The sequence below is a fragment of the Protopterus annectens genome, chromosome 7.part1 (genome assembly GCF_019279795.1).
Source record: "Protopterus annectens isolate FY-2018-M chromosome 7.part1, PAN1.0, whole genome shotgun sequence".
NCBI lineage: Eukaryota > Metazoa > Chordata > Ceratodontiformes > Protopteridae > Protopterus > Protopterus annectens.
The window spans coordinates 14539712-14560399 of record NC_056740.1 but is presented as its reverse complement, the minus strand read 5'-3'; the positions used below and the strand labels follow the sequence as shown (position 1 = coordinate 14560399).

The 20688-nt window shown below is 40.6% G+C and overlaps 1 protein-coding gene across 1 annotated transcript in view; it reads left to right on the top strand.

Moving 5' to 3' along the window:
* Positions 1 to 1806: 1806 nt before the first annotated feature.
* The window catches only part of LOC122807617 (fibrinogen-like protein 1), a 498571-nt gene continuing 479689 nt past the window's right edge, over positions 1807 to 20688 (top strand). Inside the window, exon 1 of the mRNA XM_044078528.1 lies at positions 1807 to 2439. Coding sequence (XP_043934463.1) covers positions 1917 to 2439 — 523 coding nt within the window. The 5' untranslated portion in view covers positions 1807 to 1916. The remainder of the gene's footprint in view (positions 2440 to 20688) is intronic.

Here is a 20688-nt window from a genome sequence, read left to right as displayed (position 1 = left end):
CACAGAAGGTCTTTGGCTAACGAAGTTTGCAGATGACTGCAAACTAGGAGCCATAATCGAAACTCCTAACGATGTGGACATCCTACAAAAGGGCCTCAGTGAGACAGATGCCTGGTGTCAAAGCCATGGCCTCAAGCTCAATGCCAAAAAGTGCATTGTCATCCCCTTTGGTAAAAACTCTATACCCATAAGCTACCACATAGGTGGTAGTCTACTTAACACTGAAAGTGTGATAAGAGACCTTGGGACACAGGTGGACAGTAGTCTCTCCTTTGATAATCACATCACCACAGTAGTCAGGAAATCCTTCTACATGGCACACCTCATCACAAAAGGTTTCTCGTCTAGAAAAAAAGAGGTCATTATTCCCCTCTACTTGTCACTCATTAGACCTATTATAGAGTACAATGCCCCTTTTGGTATGTAGTTCACAAAACATCTACAACAACTGGAAAGGCCACAGAAATACCTCACAAAGAGGATTACTGGCCTCAAATAGATGCCTTACGCAGACCGTCTCAAAAAACTCAAGCTTTACTCTGTCGCATATCGCCTACTCAGAGGCGATCTCTGCCTAACATACAAAGCTATGTCAAACCCAGAGTTGTTGGACATGTTCCACTTAAAGAAATCCCAATCCCTCTGAGCTACACGCTCTAGGGACCTAAACCTTGTCACCACAATAAACAGAACATGCTGGAGAGATAGATTACTGTCCCAGACACTTTCCATACTCTGGAACAAACAACCTACCTAAATGAAACAAAGCTCCTCATTAGCACTCTTCAAGAAAAATCTTGATGATTGGATGGGAAATAGGAAATTCACCCAGGGGATCACCTCTGTGGCTCTGCTCAACAGGAGCACAGGAAAATAATTTTCTTGGGTGGCAAAAGCCAGGATACCTTTTTGGCTAGGCTTATATAGGCCCTAGGGCCAATAGCCTAGTACCTACCTATGAATCTATGAACAAGTTAAAGGGATTTCTCCAAGTCACTGGCTCGCATACTCTTAAATTATACTGGGTAATATAATGGTCCCACCACAATAAAGCAACTTAACTGGTCTCTGACTGTAAACAGCACTTTTTGTCTGGAGCCAAGAATGCACTTCCTAACTATAGATACATTTGCTGATGCACACACACTCACACAAAGCTAACCAAAGTGTACTGAAAGTCTCAGCCAAAATACAGATTAGGATACACCACATAAACCACTGAGTTTTAAAGGGTATTAATCTGAGCAGTTCAAAGATACTGTGTCCAATATTCAACCACGTAAATTAAATAAAAAGTTAGCCAGCAAACACGGCAAAGGTGACCCATCTATGCAAGTTTTTTTTTTAAATAATACTAGATGTCCAGTTCAGCGTTTCTATCATTTTAACACATATAACGTCTTTAATTAACTCCGTATTATACACACACACACACACACACACACACATACATACATTACATATATATATATATATATATATATATATATATATATATATATATATATATATATCCGCGCGCACACACACACACACACACAACACAGATTACTTAGTTATTTTGGGATGGGTGGATGAACATGGTGTACAAAAGTAAATTTCTTAGATATGGGATTGTAGTTATTTTAAAAGCAACAAATCCACCATATAATTTTCATTCTGACAAAGCTCTTTTACAACTGTTTGAAGTATGTACTTAAATAACCACTATTGCGCTGAGATAACCTTTTTAAACAGCTTCGTCCTCCTTCCGAAAAAAAGGCGCCTCTGGCACAGTTCCACTGCACAGATTTACTCTGACCGGGGGTTGGAGGTGGGGGGGCTCAGCATATAAAAACATAGTGAGACTCCGAACTCTACATTCTGCAGTCACTTGGCATACACTTTAGTAAACCTGAAAGGAATACCACCGCAGGATGAAAAGTTGCATGTGGCTGCTAATCAGCTTTTGGGAACTTTCCATTCAGCCATCATTAACTAGTATACCTGACTGCAGCGACAGCACGAAGGAAGATCCGGCTTGCCTGGACAGCCTAGTGGCCATGCCTCCCTCGGACCAGGGCTGCAGTAGCACAAGCCGGCTGCCCTGTCTGAGTCCGGATGAGCAGGAGGCAGCCGTCCCAGAGGAGCTGAAGGAACTTCGGCACGAGATACAGGAGTTCCGGCAGACATTTCGGCACGCAGATACAGGCGGCAACCAGAACGGCAAACAACAAAGTCAAACTAACCGGCTCCTCAGAAATCTGCTTGATAGACTGGGTCATGTGGAATCGAGCATCCTCACCATGGTGTCAAGGTTCCAGAAGCTGCACGAAGAAGCGAGAGCGAATCACAGCAGCACGGAAGAGCGGCTCAACGCTCTGGTAATACTGCTGCTTAATATGCTGTCAGAGTGTGACATTCCGTGCAATGCATCCCTGAAGAAATTATCACTTCTCGGTGAGTCTGTATTGCAATATTGCTGAGTTATGGGGATTTGTGTGACTACTGGAGTTATGTAAAATAAGGCAGGTATCTAAGATGACGCTGTCACCACTATCACTCACCGTCAGCTTTACAGTGGATTTTCTTGTCCATAGTATAATTTTATTGAAGAGACGAACCCACTGGACTAGTTGCACTTTAATACAGAATTATCTAGGGAGACAGTAGTTATCAGGCACACAGTGAAACAAAGCACTTTTTATTACTCTTCACAACCATATATTACTCTTTACTGGAATATCATTAGGTGCACTCGTATATAAGTGAGACTTAGTGCATAACAGTATGATTAGCGGATACATACGTTGTATATTAAAAGAGAGAGACATTCACAACAAAGTACAGGCAGACTTGCTAATAGTCCACAACCTAATTACACATTTAATAAAAGCAGACTGTATAAAAAATGCAATTTACATATTTATTTATTTACTGGCATTTGTTTACCGGGATAGCCAACTGGGCCTAAACTGACCTAAAAATTAGATAAATCATACAGGTCAGCACAGATGTGCTTGGAAGGTTTCAGTTTCATCAGAAATCTGTATGATCTTATTCATAAATACCAGTTGATAACCATTGACAGAATGCATATGTGCAGTATTTAATTGTTATCATTAGGGTTACCACCTGTCCCACTTTGCGAGGGACAGTCCCTCTTTGGGCAGTTGTGTCCTGCAAAAAAAAAAAATTAAAAAATGGCAAATGTCCTGAGATTTTAGGACAAAAATATTTCCTATATTTTATGTAATAGTTGCATAAAACAGCCATTCTGTATCTGAAACACCTAAATGTTATAAGAAACAGAATAAGCAACTAAAATGCTACAAGAATAAGTTTTTATTTAGGCAAAAATGTGAAGTACTGTCCTTTGAACTGGCTGTGGATATGTTTTGCCCTGACGTTTGTACCCAAATGGGACAATTTGGGCATTTGAAAAGGTAGCAACCCTAGTTATCATGAGTACCATTATTATTAGTAGTAGTAGTATTATCAGGCAGAAGGCTCTGAGATCCGGATCCCTAACTAGAATATATGTGTCAATTACTGTGCCAAGAATTAAGTACACACTTTAACTGTATAGTTTGTCAAGGTATTGCTGACCAAAGTCAACCTCAGTGAGATGAACTGTCAAAAAAATAACTATTAACAGCCTGATTGTTTTTCAAAGAGCATTACAGTAGAGAACTAGATGTTTCTACCAAGCTTTGGTGAACTCAGAGTTAGTTGTGCTAGGAGTGTACCACCGCTTCAAACCCTCACCCCCACCCTTACAGTATGGGAGATATGGAAAACTATATCTCCATAAATTGTGTTTTCTGTGTATTTTCTGAAAACAGTGTTCTATTGATTTCTGTAAGGAATAACAATGTCCGTCTTTTGTGCTCTGTAAGACATGATTTGGTGGAATTTTCTGAGCGAAGGGTTGCATAACTGGACTTTAGCTACTACAGCTGTCCAGCAGTGTCATTTCAGCAAAGTCATATGAGGCTGAATCATCATACATCTCTAGAATCATAATAGTCACAAAGCTGCTCCACTCAGTATCCATCAAAGAAGCCGTAGGTAAAGCCATAAGAGCCATAGCTAACCCTGTGTGATGTGTGCAAATGATCCCTGATTTGCAAAAACATGCAGGCACTGAAGTCCTACTCCTTAATCTTGCTGAAACATAAATGTGCTTTAGACTATGAACCAAGACTTGTGTGAAAACTAGTATTCCAAGTCAGCATCTTCTGCAAATGGACCCTAGTCTATCTTTGGTACCAGATGAAAAGAATAGTAGATTAAATCTGTGAAATAACAGCATAAGATAAAAAGGTCTTGTTACCAGGCAAAACTGTTAAAATGAAATCTGAAGAAGGCTGATTAAGCTGAAAGCGCTTGTGCGTTTGTTGTTTTGTTTTGGATTTCTTGGCTTTGATTGCAAGTTTTTACTTTGATATCCTTGGGACTTAAACTTTGAGCTTGGATTTTAGTTTTTTTAATTAAAGTGTTTGCTTTTAACAGTTCTGCCTGATAACGAAACCTTTTTATCCTACTCTGTTATTCTCATTTTTACAAGGCTTGTTTTCAGTGAAATTGGTACATTTTATTTCACTTTAAATCTGTAAAATATGGAAGTTTTTAGTGCGTCTTATTCAGGCTGTCTCTCCTAGCAAATATTCGTCTGAAAAAAATTAGTAAACTTGTTGAAAGACTGCTGCAACTAGTATGGTATCCTTAATCATACTTTAGTTGAGCTGTCCTAAAGGATCACAAAGGGAAAGTTTCCCATTATTAACTATATCTTACTATGTCTTTGATAGATAAAGTCTGCCAATTGATATCACTGTAGAACAAGGTTACCAGACTGTCAAAATGCTGGATTCACACTGAGTGGTCCTTTACAGTATCCATACCACTCAACCTCTTAGAGCAAGAAATCTGGGCAAAGTCATAAATAAAAGGGGGGGTGGCAAAGACCCAAAAATAGGGACAATTGTTTTATGTATTGCTCTTACAAACTTAGAAAGGTGATAGAATAACAGGTCTTGCATTAACATGAATTTTCTGAAGGGTATGAAGGCTGAAACTCAATTGTCTGTCATTAATTTTTAACTTCAGTATTTAATGAGCTGCCTCTTATTTGCCAGAAAAAGCACAATTTTATGAGAAACAGACCAAGCATATGAGCAAAAATATGGGTATTCTGTGAAAATCTGTACAGCTGAGAGGTATGCAGTTAGCTAGAGGTTGCAGTCCAGATCCAGGGCCTTTTCTGTAGAATTTTGACAAGTGTTTATTATAATCCATAACACTAGGGGTTCAGAATTTTTTTCTTGTATAAATTTATGTGATGATGATTTACAAACCATGTCATTCAACTGAGATGGGGTTTTGCAGTACCTATAATTTTACTGTAGCAAATCATATGCACTAGGGTATAATTTGCATATTCTTCTAAAGAAAGTATGTTTCTTCTAAATAAACTCCTTACTTCACTTGACAGAATCTTAGGATTTGCAGAACTTCATCTCAGTAAAGCCACTAGATTTTGGAGAACTTGTACCAGACATCATAGGAGTTACAAAAGAAACCTTGGGAAGTGTATCTGCAATCCATGACTAAATCTAGATGACTGTCTGGAAATAACTGTGATGTAGAAAAAATACATTCTATTAAGCAAAAGTTTGTCAAAATTCAGTGCCCCTTCCAACCCAGAGTTCACAGCAATCTATGCAAAATTGTTCACAGAGACCCTGTACAACCATGTAAATTTCTTTACAGAGGCTTCTGTATCTACTAGAGTCCAAAACAAACTCTAAAACAAACCACACAGGTGGAATCCTAACCTTAACAGGGTATATAAGAAAAGGAAAGAAGTTAAGGCTAAAATCAGGAAGAGCAACCCCCATAAAGATAGAAACCAAACAGGAAACTAAGAGGACTAATTAAGTCCAATAAGGCTATTTATGAGTTCAAGATAGCTTCACAGGCTAAAGACAACCAGAAGCCTTTCTACATCTATGTCCGAAACCTCAAAGACATCACACAGCAGTTTGCTGAACTGGTGGTCAGTGGTGCCACCTTCACTGAGCAGAGAGGCATAATAAATTTGCTGGTTGACAAATTCAGCTCAAACATTACCCCACAACTCCCCCACCTCCTCCCATGAAATACCTACTAGCATTACCCTTCTGCCAACTATTAGCAGGGAGTAGGTTTTGGTGGCACACATTTAGTTCAAAAACACAGCCTCAGTGGGCCCTGACAATATCCCAAGTTGCCTCCTAAATAGCTTGAAACATGACCAGTCAGGATCACTTGAGTCACTTTTCAACTATAACCTCAAAACAGGCTTTGTACCATAAGAATGGAGGACTGCAAAGGTTATCCCACTTCACAAGGGTGGATTATCAGCTGACCAGGAGAACTACAGACCCATTAGTCTGATATGCAAACTCATGGGATGAGTTATCATGGAAATGATCGACAAAGACATAGGCATCCTTCAGAAACTGGATCCAACACAGTTTGGCTTTGTCAGGGGAAGATCATGTGTACTAAAATTAATGAACTTCTTTGAGAAGATCACAGAGGCAATGGATGAAGGGAAAACAGCGCATACCGCCTACCTAGACCTGTTTAAGGCATTCGATATAATACCCCACTGGGGTGTAGTTGACAAACTCACTAAACTGGGCATAAACTCCTGCATAACTGGCTGAATTGCCAGCTGGCTCACAGACAGGACCCAGCAAGTCAGGACTGATGAGATCATCTTCACTAAGACTGGTCATCAGTGAGGGACCTCAAGACTCTGTGCTGGGACCACTCCTGTTTGGTATCTACTTCTTGGAGGTAAAGGCTAATATCATGGGACTTTGGCTGACCAAGTTCACAGATGCTATAAATCGGGAGCAATCATAGATTCCCTCCATGATACAACCATCTTACAAGACAGTCTAACACAGACAAATTAATTAAAACTCAATGCCAAGAAATGCATTATAGTGCCTTTTGGAAACACTGCCACCAAGGCTAATTACACCATCAATAAGAGTTAACCTGATAGTCAGGGATCTGGCAACATATGGAGACAGTAATCTGGCCTTTAACCAACATTTGGCCAAAATAGTAAGCAGATTATTTTATGCACCCAACGTATAAGTAAGAGCATGACATTCAGGTCCATCACTGACTATAATGCCTCCTTCAGCATATACCTGACCAGACGTATGCAACAGTTGGAATGCCCCACAAAAGTTCCTTACCAGGAGAATCCAGGGTATAAACACATTGTCCTATATTGATCACCTTAAAGCCTTATCTCTGTACTCGATCACCTACAGGTCACTAAGAAGCAATCTATGCCTGTCATATAAGGAATCCTCAGATCCTGCTCTGATGGACCTTTTGCACATCCACAAAACAAACAGCATTAAAACCACTAGATCCAAGGTTTTAATCTTTGCTTGTGACATGAAAAAGATATGTTAGTGAGACAGATATATGTCTTAGAGGATCCCCATGCTCTGGAACAGGCTCCACATCCATGGGAAACAAAGTCCATCCCTAACCCTGTTTAAGCGAAACTTTGACTAATGGATGGAAAATTACAAATTCACCCCAGGTGTGGCCCCCTGTCTTTGACAAACAGAGGCAGACAATAATACCAAAACTAACATATCCCCCATATAACCTCTAGAAAGTTCCTAACAGACCTAACAAAACAATAGGAAGATTACTTTATAAATTCTCCTTAGCTCAAACTTGGAACAAATTCCCAAGTAATCTATGCACCATCCAGTCTTTGATCCATTTCAAAAGAGAATTGAAAAACCACCTTGCAAACACTCCCTCCCATACCTGTCACCACCCTACCTAAAACATACTTCCCCACTAATCTGACTTCCTTCTGATACCCTATTGCAAACCCTCATTTTTAAACTGTTCTTTATGCCAAATTTTATTATTTGTTAATTTATATTATTGTATGAATATATGTAGTTATATATTCATCTTACTATGTATGTGTTATTTAATTTTCCATTATAGCATGAATGTATTCATATTCTTATTACTCGAATGTAACTGTGTTATTGCTATCTTTGTGTGTGGAGCTTTTCTCTTCAGGTCTCCACTGAAAATGAGCCACCAGCCCAGCTGGACTAACCCGGTTAACAAAAGACAAATAAATAAATAACATACCCCCTCCTAATAAACTCCCATGATACATAGGGATGCAATTGGGTTGGGTCACATGGCTATGCTAATAAAGGCCCTGGTGGTTGTTAGCTTAATATATATCTATGAACCTGTGATCTTTCCTGTGTCATACAAGTATAAATTTCTAGTTTGAGCAGCATAAATTATTACCTCTTTGCTGCTTTGAGACCCCTAGCCCCCCCAAACATTGCCATGTTAACAATAGTTTATTGGATAACACAGTTTGAAGTATCTTGAATTAGATCTACTTTATATCGTCGAAAAAATGCTTATGCAAAATTCAAAACATCAAGACCACTTTGCCAAAACAGCATGTTATCGAATACCTGGAACATCGCAATTTCACTCCAGGAAATGAACCACTTGTCCACCAACAGAGAAAAAACAAACCAAAGCAAATCAAACCCACCCATGTGGGAGGCTTTGCCCCCCCCCCCCCACACCCCTTTAACTAAATATATCAACTCTGAGATTGTACTATAGTGGAGAAAAGGGCAAAGTTCACCATGGTGGCCAGTGGTTCTTTTCCCGGAGTGAAATTGCGATGTCCTGGGTGTTAGATAACATGCCATTTCAGCAAAGTGGTCTCGACATTTTGAATTTCACATAAGTGTTTTTTCAACAATATAAAGTAGATCCCTTGGATTGCATAACCTCAAAATGTCTATTGTTTCTAAACTATAATATTAAAACAGTTGTAATAAAGCAACATATTTTTCTTTCAAATTATGGGGGACAGTGTATTTAAAGATGTAATGTTTTCTTTTAAGTTGAAATATATCCTAAAACACAAGTAATCTACCTGTACTGACTCTCCTGCCTAAGTGGTGCAGTGTCTGAATACGGTTATTCATAGCTAACAGATCCCTTTGTGATTGTGTAAGATTAATTCTGACAGGTAATATTCTGATTTTTGTTTTTGCCTTGAACCCGGAATTAAACCAGTGAGCAGTAAAATACAATGAGGGTCTACTCTTTTGATACATAACATTTTTAAGGCGCTTGTACATATTATGCCAAGGTAATCAGTATTAGTGGTGTAACAGGTAGCACACTCATCTTTGCAGCAGATGGTTGTGGGTTCTTTTCCCACACCAGGTAAGACTGGTTGTTGATATTGCTGTGCAGAATAAGGGGAATGCTGTGTTTCAGATGAGACATTAAACCAAGGCCTCATACACTTGAGTTGTTGGTAGTTGAGGTGGATATAAAAGATCCCATAGCACCTGTCAAAAAGAGTAAGGGTCCTTTATTTATATACAAAAACAATTCGTATCTACAACATATTTACAAATTTACAAACATTTACAAATCTACAGATATATCAACATACATCTAGTTACTCATATTCATCATTTCCTTTACAATCATACTAAATTTTCATCCCTGTTAGAGACCCACTCCTTTTTCCATAACCACCATCTGATTTTACTTAATGTCCTTGCTAAAATCCATTTACCATTAAACATAATTACATTTATTCTTTCATTCCATATAACATAAAATAATGTTTTATCTATTCTTTTAACACATTCTTTACTTGTATTCTTACTTCTAATATCCATATTTAATTATATCTGTGTTTATTTTGTCCACTTCTTTTATATCTTCAAAAAAATCTTTTTTTACATAGTTTTCCCTGGAACTTTTTTTTACTCTTCTAAATTTCAAAAAAAGTACAGCTGTGTAAAATCGTACCATAACAGTAGATGTTCTTGCCTTCACTACTGCAGTATTGTTAATATAATCACAGCAAACTGAATAGAATAATAGGCCAAGCCAGCATTGAGCAACTCACACAAATAAGAGAGAACCAAATGCACATCCACAGTAAGTGTGTCTAGGTTATGAGAGAGACATCTAATAGAAAACTTCTTCCATTTGGGTAAGTAAGATTTCCTAGTAGTAGATTTCCTGGCATCCTGCAGGACTTGCAGCACGTCCTCAGAAAAAAAGGGTCTCTGAGGAATCAAAATCCTGTCCCCCATAGTGTCAGTTAAGTGTGGACAGGTGGGGATGGATGAGAGATCCCTTGTCTTGTGAGAGTAGATCCACCCTATGAGGTAACTTGTGATGTTTGCCCTTGGGTAAATGCAGAAGTACAGAGAACCAGTGCTGTTGTGGTCAAAAGTGAGTCACCAACAAGATTTTGGGAGCATCCTGTTGAATTTTGAGCAGGACGTTTGGAATGAGAGGAAGGGGAGGGAATGCATAAAGAAACATCCCCTTCCAAGAAAATGAGAGGGCATCCACCTTCCACACCATAGGACCTGGGACTCTGGCATAAAACAGAGGAAGTTGTCTGTTCAGAGGGGAGGCAAAAAGATCCACTTGAGTACGCCACTGGTGGATAATGTCCAGAAACACATCCCTGTGAAGCATCCATTCATGGGACTGAGTTATGGACCTGCTCAGATTGTCTGCCAGAGTTTTCGGACTGGAAGAGCTATAAGATTCACTTGATACTTGACAGCAGGATCCCATACCAGAAGTGCCAACTGGCAAATAAGATAAGATCTTGTTCCTCCCTGTTTGTTGATATACCACATAACTGTGGTATTGTCTGTGAATACCTTGAGTGGCCCTAATGAGAAAAGATGATGAAAGGCTTGAAGAGCCAGCAGAAGAGCTTTCATCTCTTTGACATTGATGTACTTTTTCTGCTAATGAGGCGACCACAGCACCTGAACTTTTAGGCAGCCAAATGTCACCCTGCCATCCCATGTCTGAAGCATCTGTGAAGAATTGCTGAGAGGGAAGAAGGGGATAAAAAGAGATCCCTAAATTCAGAGACAACTGTTGAACCCACCAATGAAATTCCTGTCTGAGACAAGGAAGAATAGGAACTACAAAGTCTACAGGATGTGTATGTTGAAGCCACACTGACTTCAGAAACCACTGAAACTTTCTCATGTGAAGTTTGGTCAGAGAGAGCATCAAAATGGTGGATGCCATGAAACCCAGAGCTCTCAGAAACTTTGTAGCAGTAATGGAAGCTAGAGGAGGAAGACTGTGAAAGAAATAAACGAGAGTTAAGGCATTTGGAGGGGGTAGGGAAGCCAGCATTGGCACCTTCTGAATCCTGCAACTCAGAAAAACATGATCCTGAGAAGAAGTCAGAGAAGGCTTTTTGAAATTTATAGTGAACCCCAGACTCTGAAGAAGGGAAACAGCAAAATTAAAATTTTCCAAAAGGGTATCTGGAGAGGACACCTGAATCAACAAGTCATCCAAGTAAGGAAATATTTAGATCCCCTGAAGCCTGCAAAAAGCAATCACAGGAGCAAGGCATTTGGTGAACAACCTTGGAGCAGTAGAAAGGCCAAAGCAGAGAACTGAAAATGCCAGGAAGCAACAGACAAATGAAAAACTTCCTGAAAAGAGGATGGATCAGAATATGGAGATAATCATCCTTGAGATCCAGAGATTCAGGCCTGAGGGAACAAGAGAGGAAACAGAATCTGAAAGGACAATATCCCAAAGGAAAGCACTTTTAGAAAAGTGTTTAGATGAGAGAGGTCTAGAATAGGTCCCCAAGTGCCCTCTTTCCTGGGCACTAGAAATAGTCTGGAGTAGAGCCCTTTCCCTGTTTGGGACACAGACACCTCTTGAATAGTACCACGAGTCAAGAGATTTTGAAAAACCTCTGGGAAAAAGGGAAGTTGTTCCTGAGGAGGCTAAGGAATGCCCATAAAAGGAGGATGGGATTTCCACACCATTAAGTAAGTAATATCTTTTGGCTTTTTCCGGTTAGGGGTCACCACAAGTACTTCTGACAAATGATTGACAGAACCCAAGAATCCTGAGTGATCTGAAGCCAAACAGGAAGAGAAAGAGAAAGGCAAAGAGAAAGAGGAAAGTGGCTGGGAAGGGACAAATAGTCATACAGCACCTCGTTTGTCTGGAAAGGAAGGTTTTGAAGTCCCAGAAAACTGAGGAGTCTTAGCAGGAGAAGTCCATTTGCCACTGTTCTTACCTTTAGTAGGAGGATAGGAGTGTCTGTGAACAAAGGCAGGCTTAGCAGGGTAGTTTCTCTGAAATTTAGGCACAGGAGAAGCAAACACATGTTTAAGTTCCAATAAGGCCTTACCCTTATCCTGAGGGGACATAAACAAACCAGCAGCAGCTTCCCCAAACAAAAGCTTAGAATCCAGAAGAGCATCCATCAACTTAGCCTTAATATCATCGGGTAGAGGTTGAAGCCTAAGCCAAGAATGTCTCCTCATCACTGAACCAAAAACAGCAGCCCTAGAAGAGGCATCTGCCACATCATAGCTACATTTAATAGAATGATGAATGACTTGAGAGGAAGTCCCTTTCAAGGAAAGAACAGAAGTTTTACCCTCAGAGTGTAGAAAATCAGAAATAATTTGACAGGCCTAAGAAAGAAGAGCCAACACATACCTAGATATATGGGTCTGATTATTTATTTATTTACATTTGTTGACCAGGAGAGTCCGACTGGACACAGGTCCGTTTTCAGCAGAGGCCCGGGGAGAAAAGCTCCACATTAAGTATTATTTGCATTATACAGTTAAAAAACATAGCATTTAAATATAGACATTAGTCCAGTTAAGGATGCAAGACAAGAGGAAAACAGATGTAAAACAGCTGTAGAACATAGTACAGTTTTAAAATATGGTGACATATACTAAACATGGTTACAAATGTAGTTGAGATTCATCAGTGAACAATTGCTGCAATCTGTTTTTGAGGTACATAACAGCCATTAGCAGTTGTTGCTACAAGAAGTTAGTATTATGTGGTAGGTAGCCTCGGAACATGAATAGCCAAGCTTGCTAAGAGTAGGTTGTTGATAGAGGGCTGAGAAAGGTAGTGGGTGGGGGGAGTGGATGGTATTAGAGGGGGGGGGTGCAAGGGCATATCTGGCAAGTTTTGAAGTGTGATTTTAGTAAGGATTTAAAGTGGGTGCAAGAAGTTACAGAGGTAATTGAGGATGGGAGGGAGTTCCAGAGTTTGGCTATAGTGCAGGAGAATAATGCTTCTCCAGCAGAGTTAATGGCTCTTGTGGGAGGTTTTTGTGGGTCTGGATCTTAGTGGTCTCATGGTTATGTAGGGTTGGAGTAGATTCTGGAGGGATGGGACTTTTAGTGGTTGGTTTATTAGTTTGTGGGTGAGTGTGAGTTGGTACCATTGAAGGAGGTGAGGGAGCTCTAGCCAGCCCAGTTCTGCTAGTGAGAGACAGTGGTGAGTATGGTAAGAAGCCCCTGTGGCGAATTTGGCGATTTTGTTGTAGCAGGTTTCGAGCTTATTTAGCTCGCATTGTCTAAGGTTAGTAAATATTGGAGAGGCGTAGAGTAGGGAAGAGATAAGATGAGAATTTCTACCGACATTTTAGCTTCTTTGGTAAGTAGTTGCTGATTTCTATATAATGCTCCTAGTTTTTTGTGCACTTTTTTAATGGTCATGGAAATGTGAATGTCAAAGTTCAGTTTATTGTCTATTTCTACTCCTAGTAATTTGGTGTGTTCTGTAGGATGGATGGTGGTGTTGTCTTTTGCTGTGATGTTAAAGTGAGAGCTGTCTAGGGTAAGTTTGGTGGGTTGGAAGATTAGTAATTTTGTTTTGTTTGGGTTGAGTATTAGTTGGGCATCGGATAACCAAGTTTCAATAGAAGTGGGCTGGGAGGGTGGCATAATGGTTAAGGTGTTTGCCTTACAAACACAAGGTGCAGGGTTTGAGTCTCACAAGGGATAATTGGCTAGGCTTAAAATGTCTCGCAAGGGCAGTCAGCCTAGTACTAATCTATCTAAGAAAATGCTTCCTGTGTGACTTTTTGCAGTTCTGGTAGGGAGTGAGCTGTGCAGATGATGGTTGAGTCATCTGCGTATTGTATGAGTGTGCCATGTGTTGTGGCTGAGGATAGATTACTGATGAAAATAGAGAAGAGTAGGGGTCCCAGGATGGACCCTCGGGGAACTCCTATGGAGACTGGTAGTTGGGGGATAGGTTGTCCTGCCAAACAACTGCTTGTTGGTGGTCAGATAGGTAACTCTGAAACCAGTTGATGACTGGTTGAGAGAAGGATAGGTTATTGAGAAGAGAGATGAGTTGTTTGTGTGGGACCATGTCAAAAGCTTTAGAGAGGTCTAGGAAGGTAGCTGAGGAGAGATAACCTGCATTTTTATTTTATAGGATAGTGTTAGAGAAACCCAGCCACTGGGGATGCACAAGCCAGTGCATTTCTTTGTGCCGGTCCCAAGCCCAGATAAATGGGGAGGGTTGTGTCAGGAAGGGCATCTGGCATAAAACTTCACCAAAACTTTTCATGCAGTCACCAGTTACTATTTACATACCGGATCGGTCGAGGCCCGGGTTAACAATGACCACCACCAGTACTGTTAGCCAACAGGGTGCTGGTGGAAATTGGGCTACTGTTGGCCGAAGGAGGAGAAGAGGCAGAAAGCATGGCCGAAGGCAGGAAGAGAGGAGAAAGGCTAGGACTGTGGTAGTGAGGGTCGGAACTTTGAATGTTGGTAGTATGACTGGTATAGGGAGAGAGCTAGCTGATATGATGGACAGAAGGAAGGTTGGTATATTGTGTGTGCAAGAGACCAGATGGAAGGGAAGTAAGGCTAGGTGTATCGGCGGTGGGTTCAAATTGTTTTATCATGGTGTGGATGGGAGGAGAAATGGTGTAGGAGTTATTCTGAAGGAACATTATGCGAAAAGTGTTTTGGAGGTGAAAAGAGTGTCAGATAGAGTGATGTTTATGAAGCTGGAAATTGATGGTGTAATGATGAATGTTGTTAATGCATATGCTCCACAAGTTGGGTGTGCATTGGATGAGAAAGAAAAATTTTGGAGTGAATTGGATGAAGTGGTGATGACTGTACCCAAGAGTGAGAGAGTGGTGATTGGAGCAGATTTCAATGGGCATGGTGGTGAAGGGAACAGAGGGGATGAGGAAGTGATGGGTAGGTATGGTGTTAAACAAAGGTATACAGAAGGTCAGATGGTACTGGATTTTGTGAAAAGGATGGACATGGCTGTGGTGAATACGTATTTTAACAAGAGGGAGGAGCATAGGGTGACATACAAGAGTGGAGGAAGATGCACACAGGTGGATTATATCTTATGTAGGCGGGCCAGTTTGAAGGAGAGTGGAGACTGTAAAGTGGTGACCGGAGAAAGTGTAGTTAGGCAGCATAGGATGGTGGTTTGTAGGATGACGTTGGTGATCAAGAAGAGGAGGAGGAGTGTGAGGGCAGCACCAAGGATCAAATGGTGGAAATTGAAAAAGGGTAATTGTGAGGTGGAGTTCGGGGATGAGTTAAGGCAGGCACTGGGTGGCAGTGAAGAGTTACCAAATAGCTGGGTAACTACAGCAGAGTTAGTAAGGGAGACGGCTAGAAAGGTGCTTGGTATCACATCTGGACAGAGGAAGGACGACAAGGAGACATGGTGGTGGAATGAGGAAGTACAGGAGAGTATACAGAGAAAGAGGTTGGCAAAGAAGTGGGATTGTCAGAGAGATGAAGAAAGTAGACAGGAGTATAAGGAGATGAGGTGCATGGCAAAGTGAGAGGTGGCGAAGGCTAAGGATAAGGCATATGAAGAGTTGTATGAAAGGTTGAACACTAAGGAGGGAGAAGACCTGTACAGACTGGCTAGACAGAGGGACCGAGCTAGGAAAGATGTGCAGCAGGTAAAGGTGATAAAGGATAATGAGGGAAACATACTCACAAGCGAGGAGAGTGTGTTGAGGAGATGGAAAGAGTACTATGAGGGGATGATGAATGAAGAGAATGAGAGGGAGAGAAGGTTGGATGATGTAGGGATAGTGAATCATGAAGTACAATGGATTAGCAAGGAGGAAGTAAGGATAGCTATGAAGAGAATGAAGAATGGAAAGGCTGTTGGCCCAGATGACATACCTGTGGAAGCATGGAGGTGTTTAGGTGAAATGGCAGTGGAGTTTTTAGCCAAATTGTTTAATGAAATCTTGGAAAGTGAGAGGATGCCTGAGGAATGGAGAAAAAATGTTTTGGTACCGATTTTTAAGAATAAGGGTGATATGCAGAGCTGTAGTAACTACAGAGGGATTAAATTGATCAGTTACAGCATGAAGTTAAGGGAAAGAGTAGTGGAAGCAAGGTTAAGAAGGGACGTGATGATTAGTGATCAGCAGTATGGTTTCATGCCAGGAAAGAGCACTACAGATGCGATCTTTGCTCTGAGAGTGTTAATGGAGAAGTACAGAGAATGTCAGAAGGAGTTGCACTGTGTGTTTGTAGACTTAGAGAAAGCATATGACAGGGTGCCTAGAGAGGAGTTGTGGTATTGTATGAGGAAGTCAGGAGTGTCAGAAAAGTATGTAAGAGTGGTACAGGATATGTACGAGGGTAGTGTGACAGCGGTGAGGTCTGCGGTGGGATTGATGGATGCGTTTGAGGTGCAGGTGGGGTTACATCAAGGATCAGCTCTGAGCCCTTTCTTATTTGCAATGGTGATGGACAGGTTGACAGACGAGATCAGACAGGAGTCCCCGTGGACTATGATGTTTGCAGATGACATTGTGATCTGTAGTGAGAGTAGGGAACAGGTGGAGGAGACCCTGGAGAGATGGAGATATGCTCTAGAGAGAAGAGGAATGAAGGTCAGCAGGACTAAGACAGAATATATGTGTGTGAATGAGAGGGAGGATAGAGGAATGGTGAGGATGCAAGGAGTAGAGGTGGCGAAGGTGGATGAGTTTAAATACTTGGGGTCAGTAGTTCAGAGTAAAGGTGAGTGTGGAAGAGAGGTGAAGAAGAGAGTACATGCAGGATGGAGTGGGTGGCGAAGAGTGTCAGGAGTGATTTGTGACAGACGAGTACCTGTAAGAGTGAAAGGGAAGGTCTACAAGAGGGTAGTGAGACCAGCTATATTATATGGGCTGGAGACAGTGGCATTAACAAAAAGGCAGGAGTTTGAGCTGGATGTGGCAGAATTAAAGATGTTAAGATTTGAACTGGGTGTGACGAGGGTGGACAGGGTTAGGAATAAGTATATTAGAGGGTCAGCCCAGGTTGGAAGGTTGGGAGACAAAGCCAGAGAGGCACGATTACATTGGTTTGGACATGTGCTGAGGAGGGATGCTGAGTATATTGGGAAAAAGATGCTAAGGATGAAGCTACCAGGTAACAGGAAAAGAGGAAGGCCTAAGATAAGGTTTATGGATGTTGTGAGAGAGGACATGCAGGTGGTTGGTGTGACAGAGCAAGATGCAGAGGACAGGAAGAAATGGAAATGGGTGATCTGCTGTGGCGACCCCTAACGGGAACAGCCGAAAGAAGATGATGATGAGGATAGTGTTAGAGAAAGAGAGTAAGGCGGTGGTGGTGCTATGGTTAGGTCGGAAACCATGTTGTGTGTTGGAGAGGAGGTTGTTAGCAAAGAGGTGATCTGAGACTTGAGAATGAATGCATCTCTCTAGTATTTTGGAAAGTGGTGAGAGAATAGCTATGGGGCGGTAATTGGTTAGATCTATTGAAGGGCCTCCTTTATGTAGGGGAATTATGTGTGAGACTTTCCATAGTGTAGGAACATAACTTTCTGACAGAGATCTGTTAATCAAGAGTGATATGGGGTAGGCTAGAGCATCAGCTGCAAGTTGAATGTATTCACCTGGGAGGTTGTCTGCTGCTAATCTGGTGATTTTAAGTTTAGTTAGTAGTTGTTTTATTTTGGAGGTAGGAACAGGAGAGAAAGAGAAGCTAGTTGGGAGATTGTTAGTTCTAGTTGATGGTGTGGGTTTATGGGGGGGGGTTGTGTTGTCTAGCTAGTGATAGAACGGTTTGTGTAAAGTGATTGTTGAAAGAGGTAGCAATATTTTCGGAGGAGTGAGTTAAGTTAGGAGTGGGTGTACTTACTTTACCTGGGTGGAGGATGGAGTTTATTGAGGACCAGAATGATAATTAATAGCCCTAAAAGATAGGGTAGCAGAAGTGTAAACCTTTTCACCCAGCCTTTCCATAGCTCTGCTGTCCTTATCAGAAGGCAATAACTTGAGTTAAGGAAGCAATTGAGACAGCTTATCAAAGGCTACAGACACTACAGAGGGGTCAGCAGCAGGATATTTATATAAAAAAATAACAATCCTCATGCACCCTATAAAACCTGTCAGGTTTCTTGGGAGCAGGGAGCAGAGAATCAGGCACATGAGAGACATTGGAAAAAGCATCTAGCAAAGCAGCCAAAACAGGAGGAATAGCCACAGATGTAGGAGATTCCAACTGCAGGAACTCATAGTACCTCTTATGGATATCAGAGACCGGAGCACAATCCCACTTAAAAAAAACATCATTCTAGAGAGTGTGTCCCCAAAGGAAATTTCCTTAAAAGGAACATCAGGACTAATAGGTTCCTCGTCTGAGTAGAATACGTCAGGTATTCATCATCAGACTCTGACTCTCCTCAGAAGAATCCTGTTCTCTATGCCTTTTAAGGGGAGTAGATGACCAAGGAGGAGCAGAAACTGAAATCCTTTGAGAAGGCTTTAAGGACATTAAAGCAGTAAATAGCCCCTGATTAAATGTCTGCCAGTCACTTTGTGGATCCCTTCTAGCAGAAGAAACATATTTAGGTTTTTGTTTCTTTTTAAGGGAACATCCCAAAAAAACTGAGATGACTCAGACTCAGGATGATAATTGAGAACCATAGTAGGAACGTCTTCCCCAACTAAAAATGGAGAAACTCCCCTGGGTCCCTCAGAGAAAAATCAGTTGTGGTTCCCCTGAACATCTGAGACAGAGGCCGGCAAAGCCTCTTTGGGCATGTTGCCAGCCGGATCCTCACAAGCTTCCAACATACTCATGGCAGAGAAATCTGATAACACAGCAAGGTGAGCCTCCAGGTTTGTAATGACCTTGGGAGAAACACCTGGCAGAGGCTGGACAGCAGAAGATTCTGGTCATACCTTTTTCACCTTTTTCTTCTTCTTCACTAATGGCTTGCCCTCTGAGCGGGAGATTCCTTCCATTGTATCTTTAGTGAGAAGCTTAAGACATTAGTTCTCAAGATACAAGGAAAGGGAAGAAAGTGTACTGCAAAGTGTTTTTGGAATGAAAGCCTGACAAATTGAACAAAATGTATGGTCACGAGAAGCTCCTAAACAAAAGGACACTTATCATGGTGGTCTTTATGGGGAATCTCTCTCCCACACTGGCATTTACCCTTCCTGGATGACAGTAACCCAAAGAGCACAAAACAAGACAAGAAAAGACAAAAACCCCAATGGTGCACTTATCTGCAACTGCAAAGAAGTCAGCAAGCAGGCGTATGTAGTCACTGGAAAACAAAAATGCATTCAACTGTCAGAAAACAGACACAGGTAAATAAGTCAATGGTGAAAAATATGTTCCGACTGGCAGCAAAGAAGTTCTGACTGTGGTAGGCCTGAACATCATCTTTATGCACTATGCTGTGCAAGGAGCTTTTGGGTGATGTTCGACATACATTTAAAGCAACAAGAGTCTTTGTTAGACTGGACGAATGTTGGGCTTCCACATCAGGGAATCCTCATATATTAAGAATACTGCAGCAGTGAATGTAAGGACATCATATGTTATGTATTTTTTTCTTCTTGACAATGTAAACATATTATATTACTTTTCTATTTATATGGCCTATTTCCTTTTACTGGCAATTTATCTATTACCAGTCTCCACACAAAATCTTGACATTTTACTTTCTGACCATTCGCTTCTTATTTTTATAGCTTTATTTTTTTCATCTGTTAGATTTTCCAATGGCTTTACATAGCAATGTTTTTATCATCACATTCTTATGCCATACTTTTTTATCTTTTTTCTATATCATGAGTTTTTATTTTCCAAACAAAATATATATTTTTTCTTGGTAACATTTTATTTCTTCTCTTTCTCTTTTACTCTTTTTTACCGTACCCCAAAATTTATCGTACTTATATTCATACAATTTTACTAGAAATCTTTCATCTTTTTCATTTATCCATGTTAACATTTTGTACAACTTTAATGAATCAGCATATACTACTGAGTTAATTAACCCTAAACCTCCTTCCTCTTTATTTATATATAAAACTTCTGCTTTTACTAGGTTTAATCTAGAACCCCATATAAATGACAAACAAAACTGCAATAATTCATTTTCAAATACTATTGGCAACATAAATATACTTGTTAGGTGTCCTGTTTTTCCCCATCAGCACTGAATTTATCAAATAAGCTTTTTTTCTGAGTGATAATTCAAATGTTCTCCAGAAAAGACAGGTTTGTTTTATTTCTTCTTTTGTTTTTCCCATTGAATTCCACTTCTTTATTCCCAAATGTTATACCTAACACAGAAATTATATTCATTGCAAAATATATACCACTAATTTTAATACCCACTATCTTCAATACATCACCTAAACCTTAACTTTTCTTTGTACCTAAAGCCACCCCTATCCCCTCTAGGCACCCATTTATGGAAATTATTACTTCTTTTATCCATTTTTTTGTAGTTATT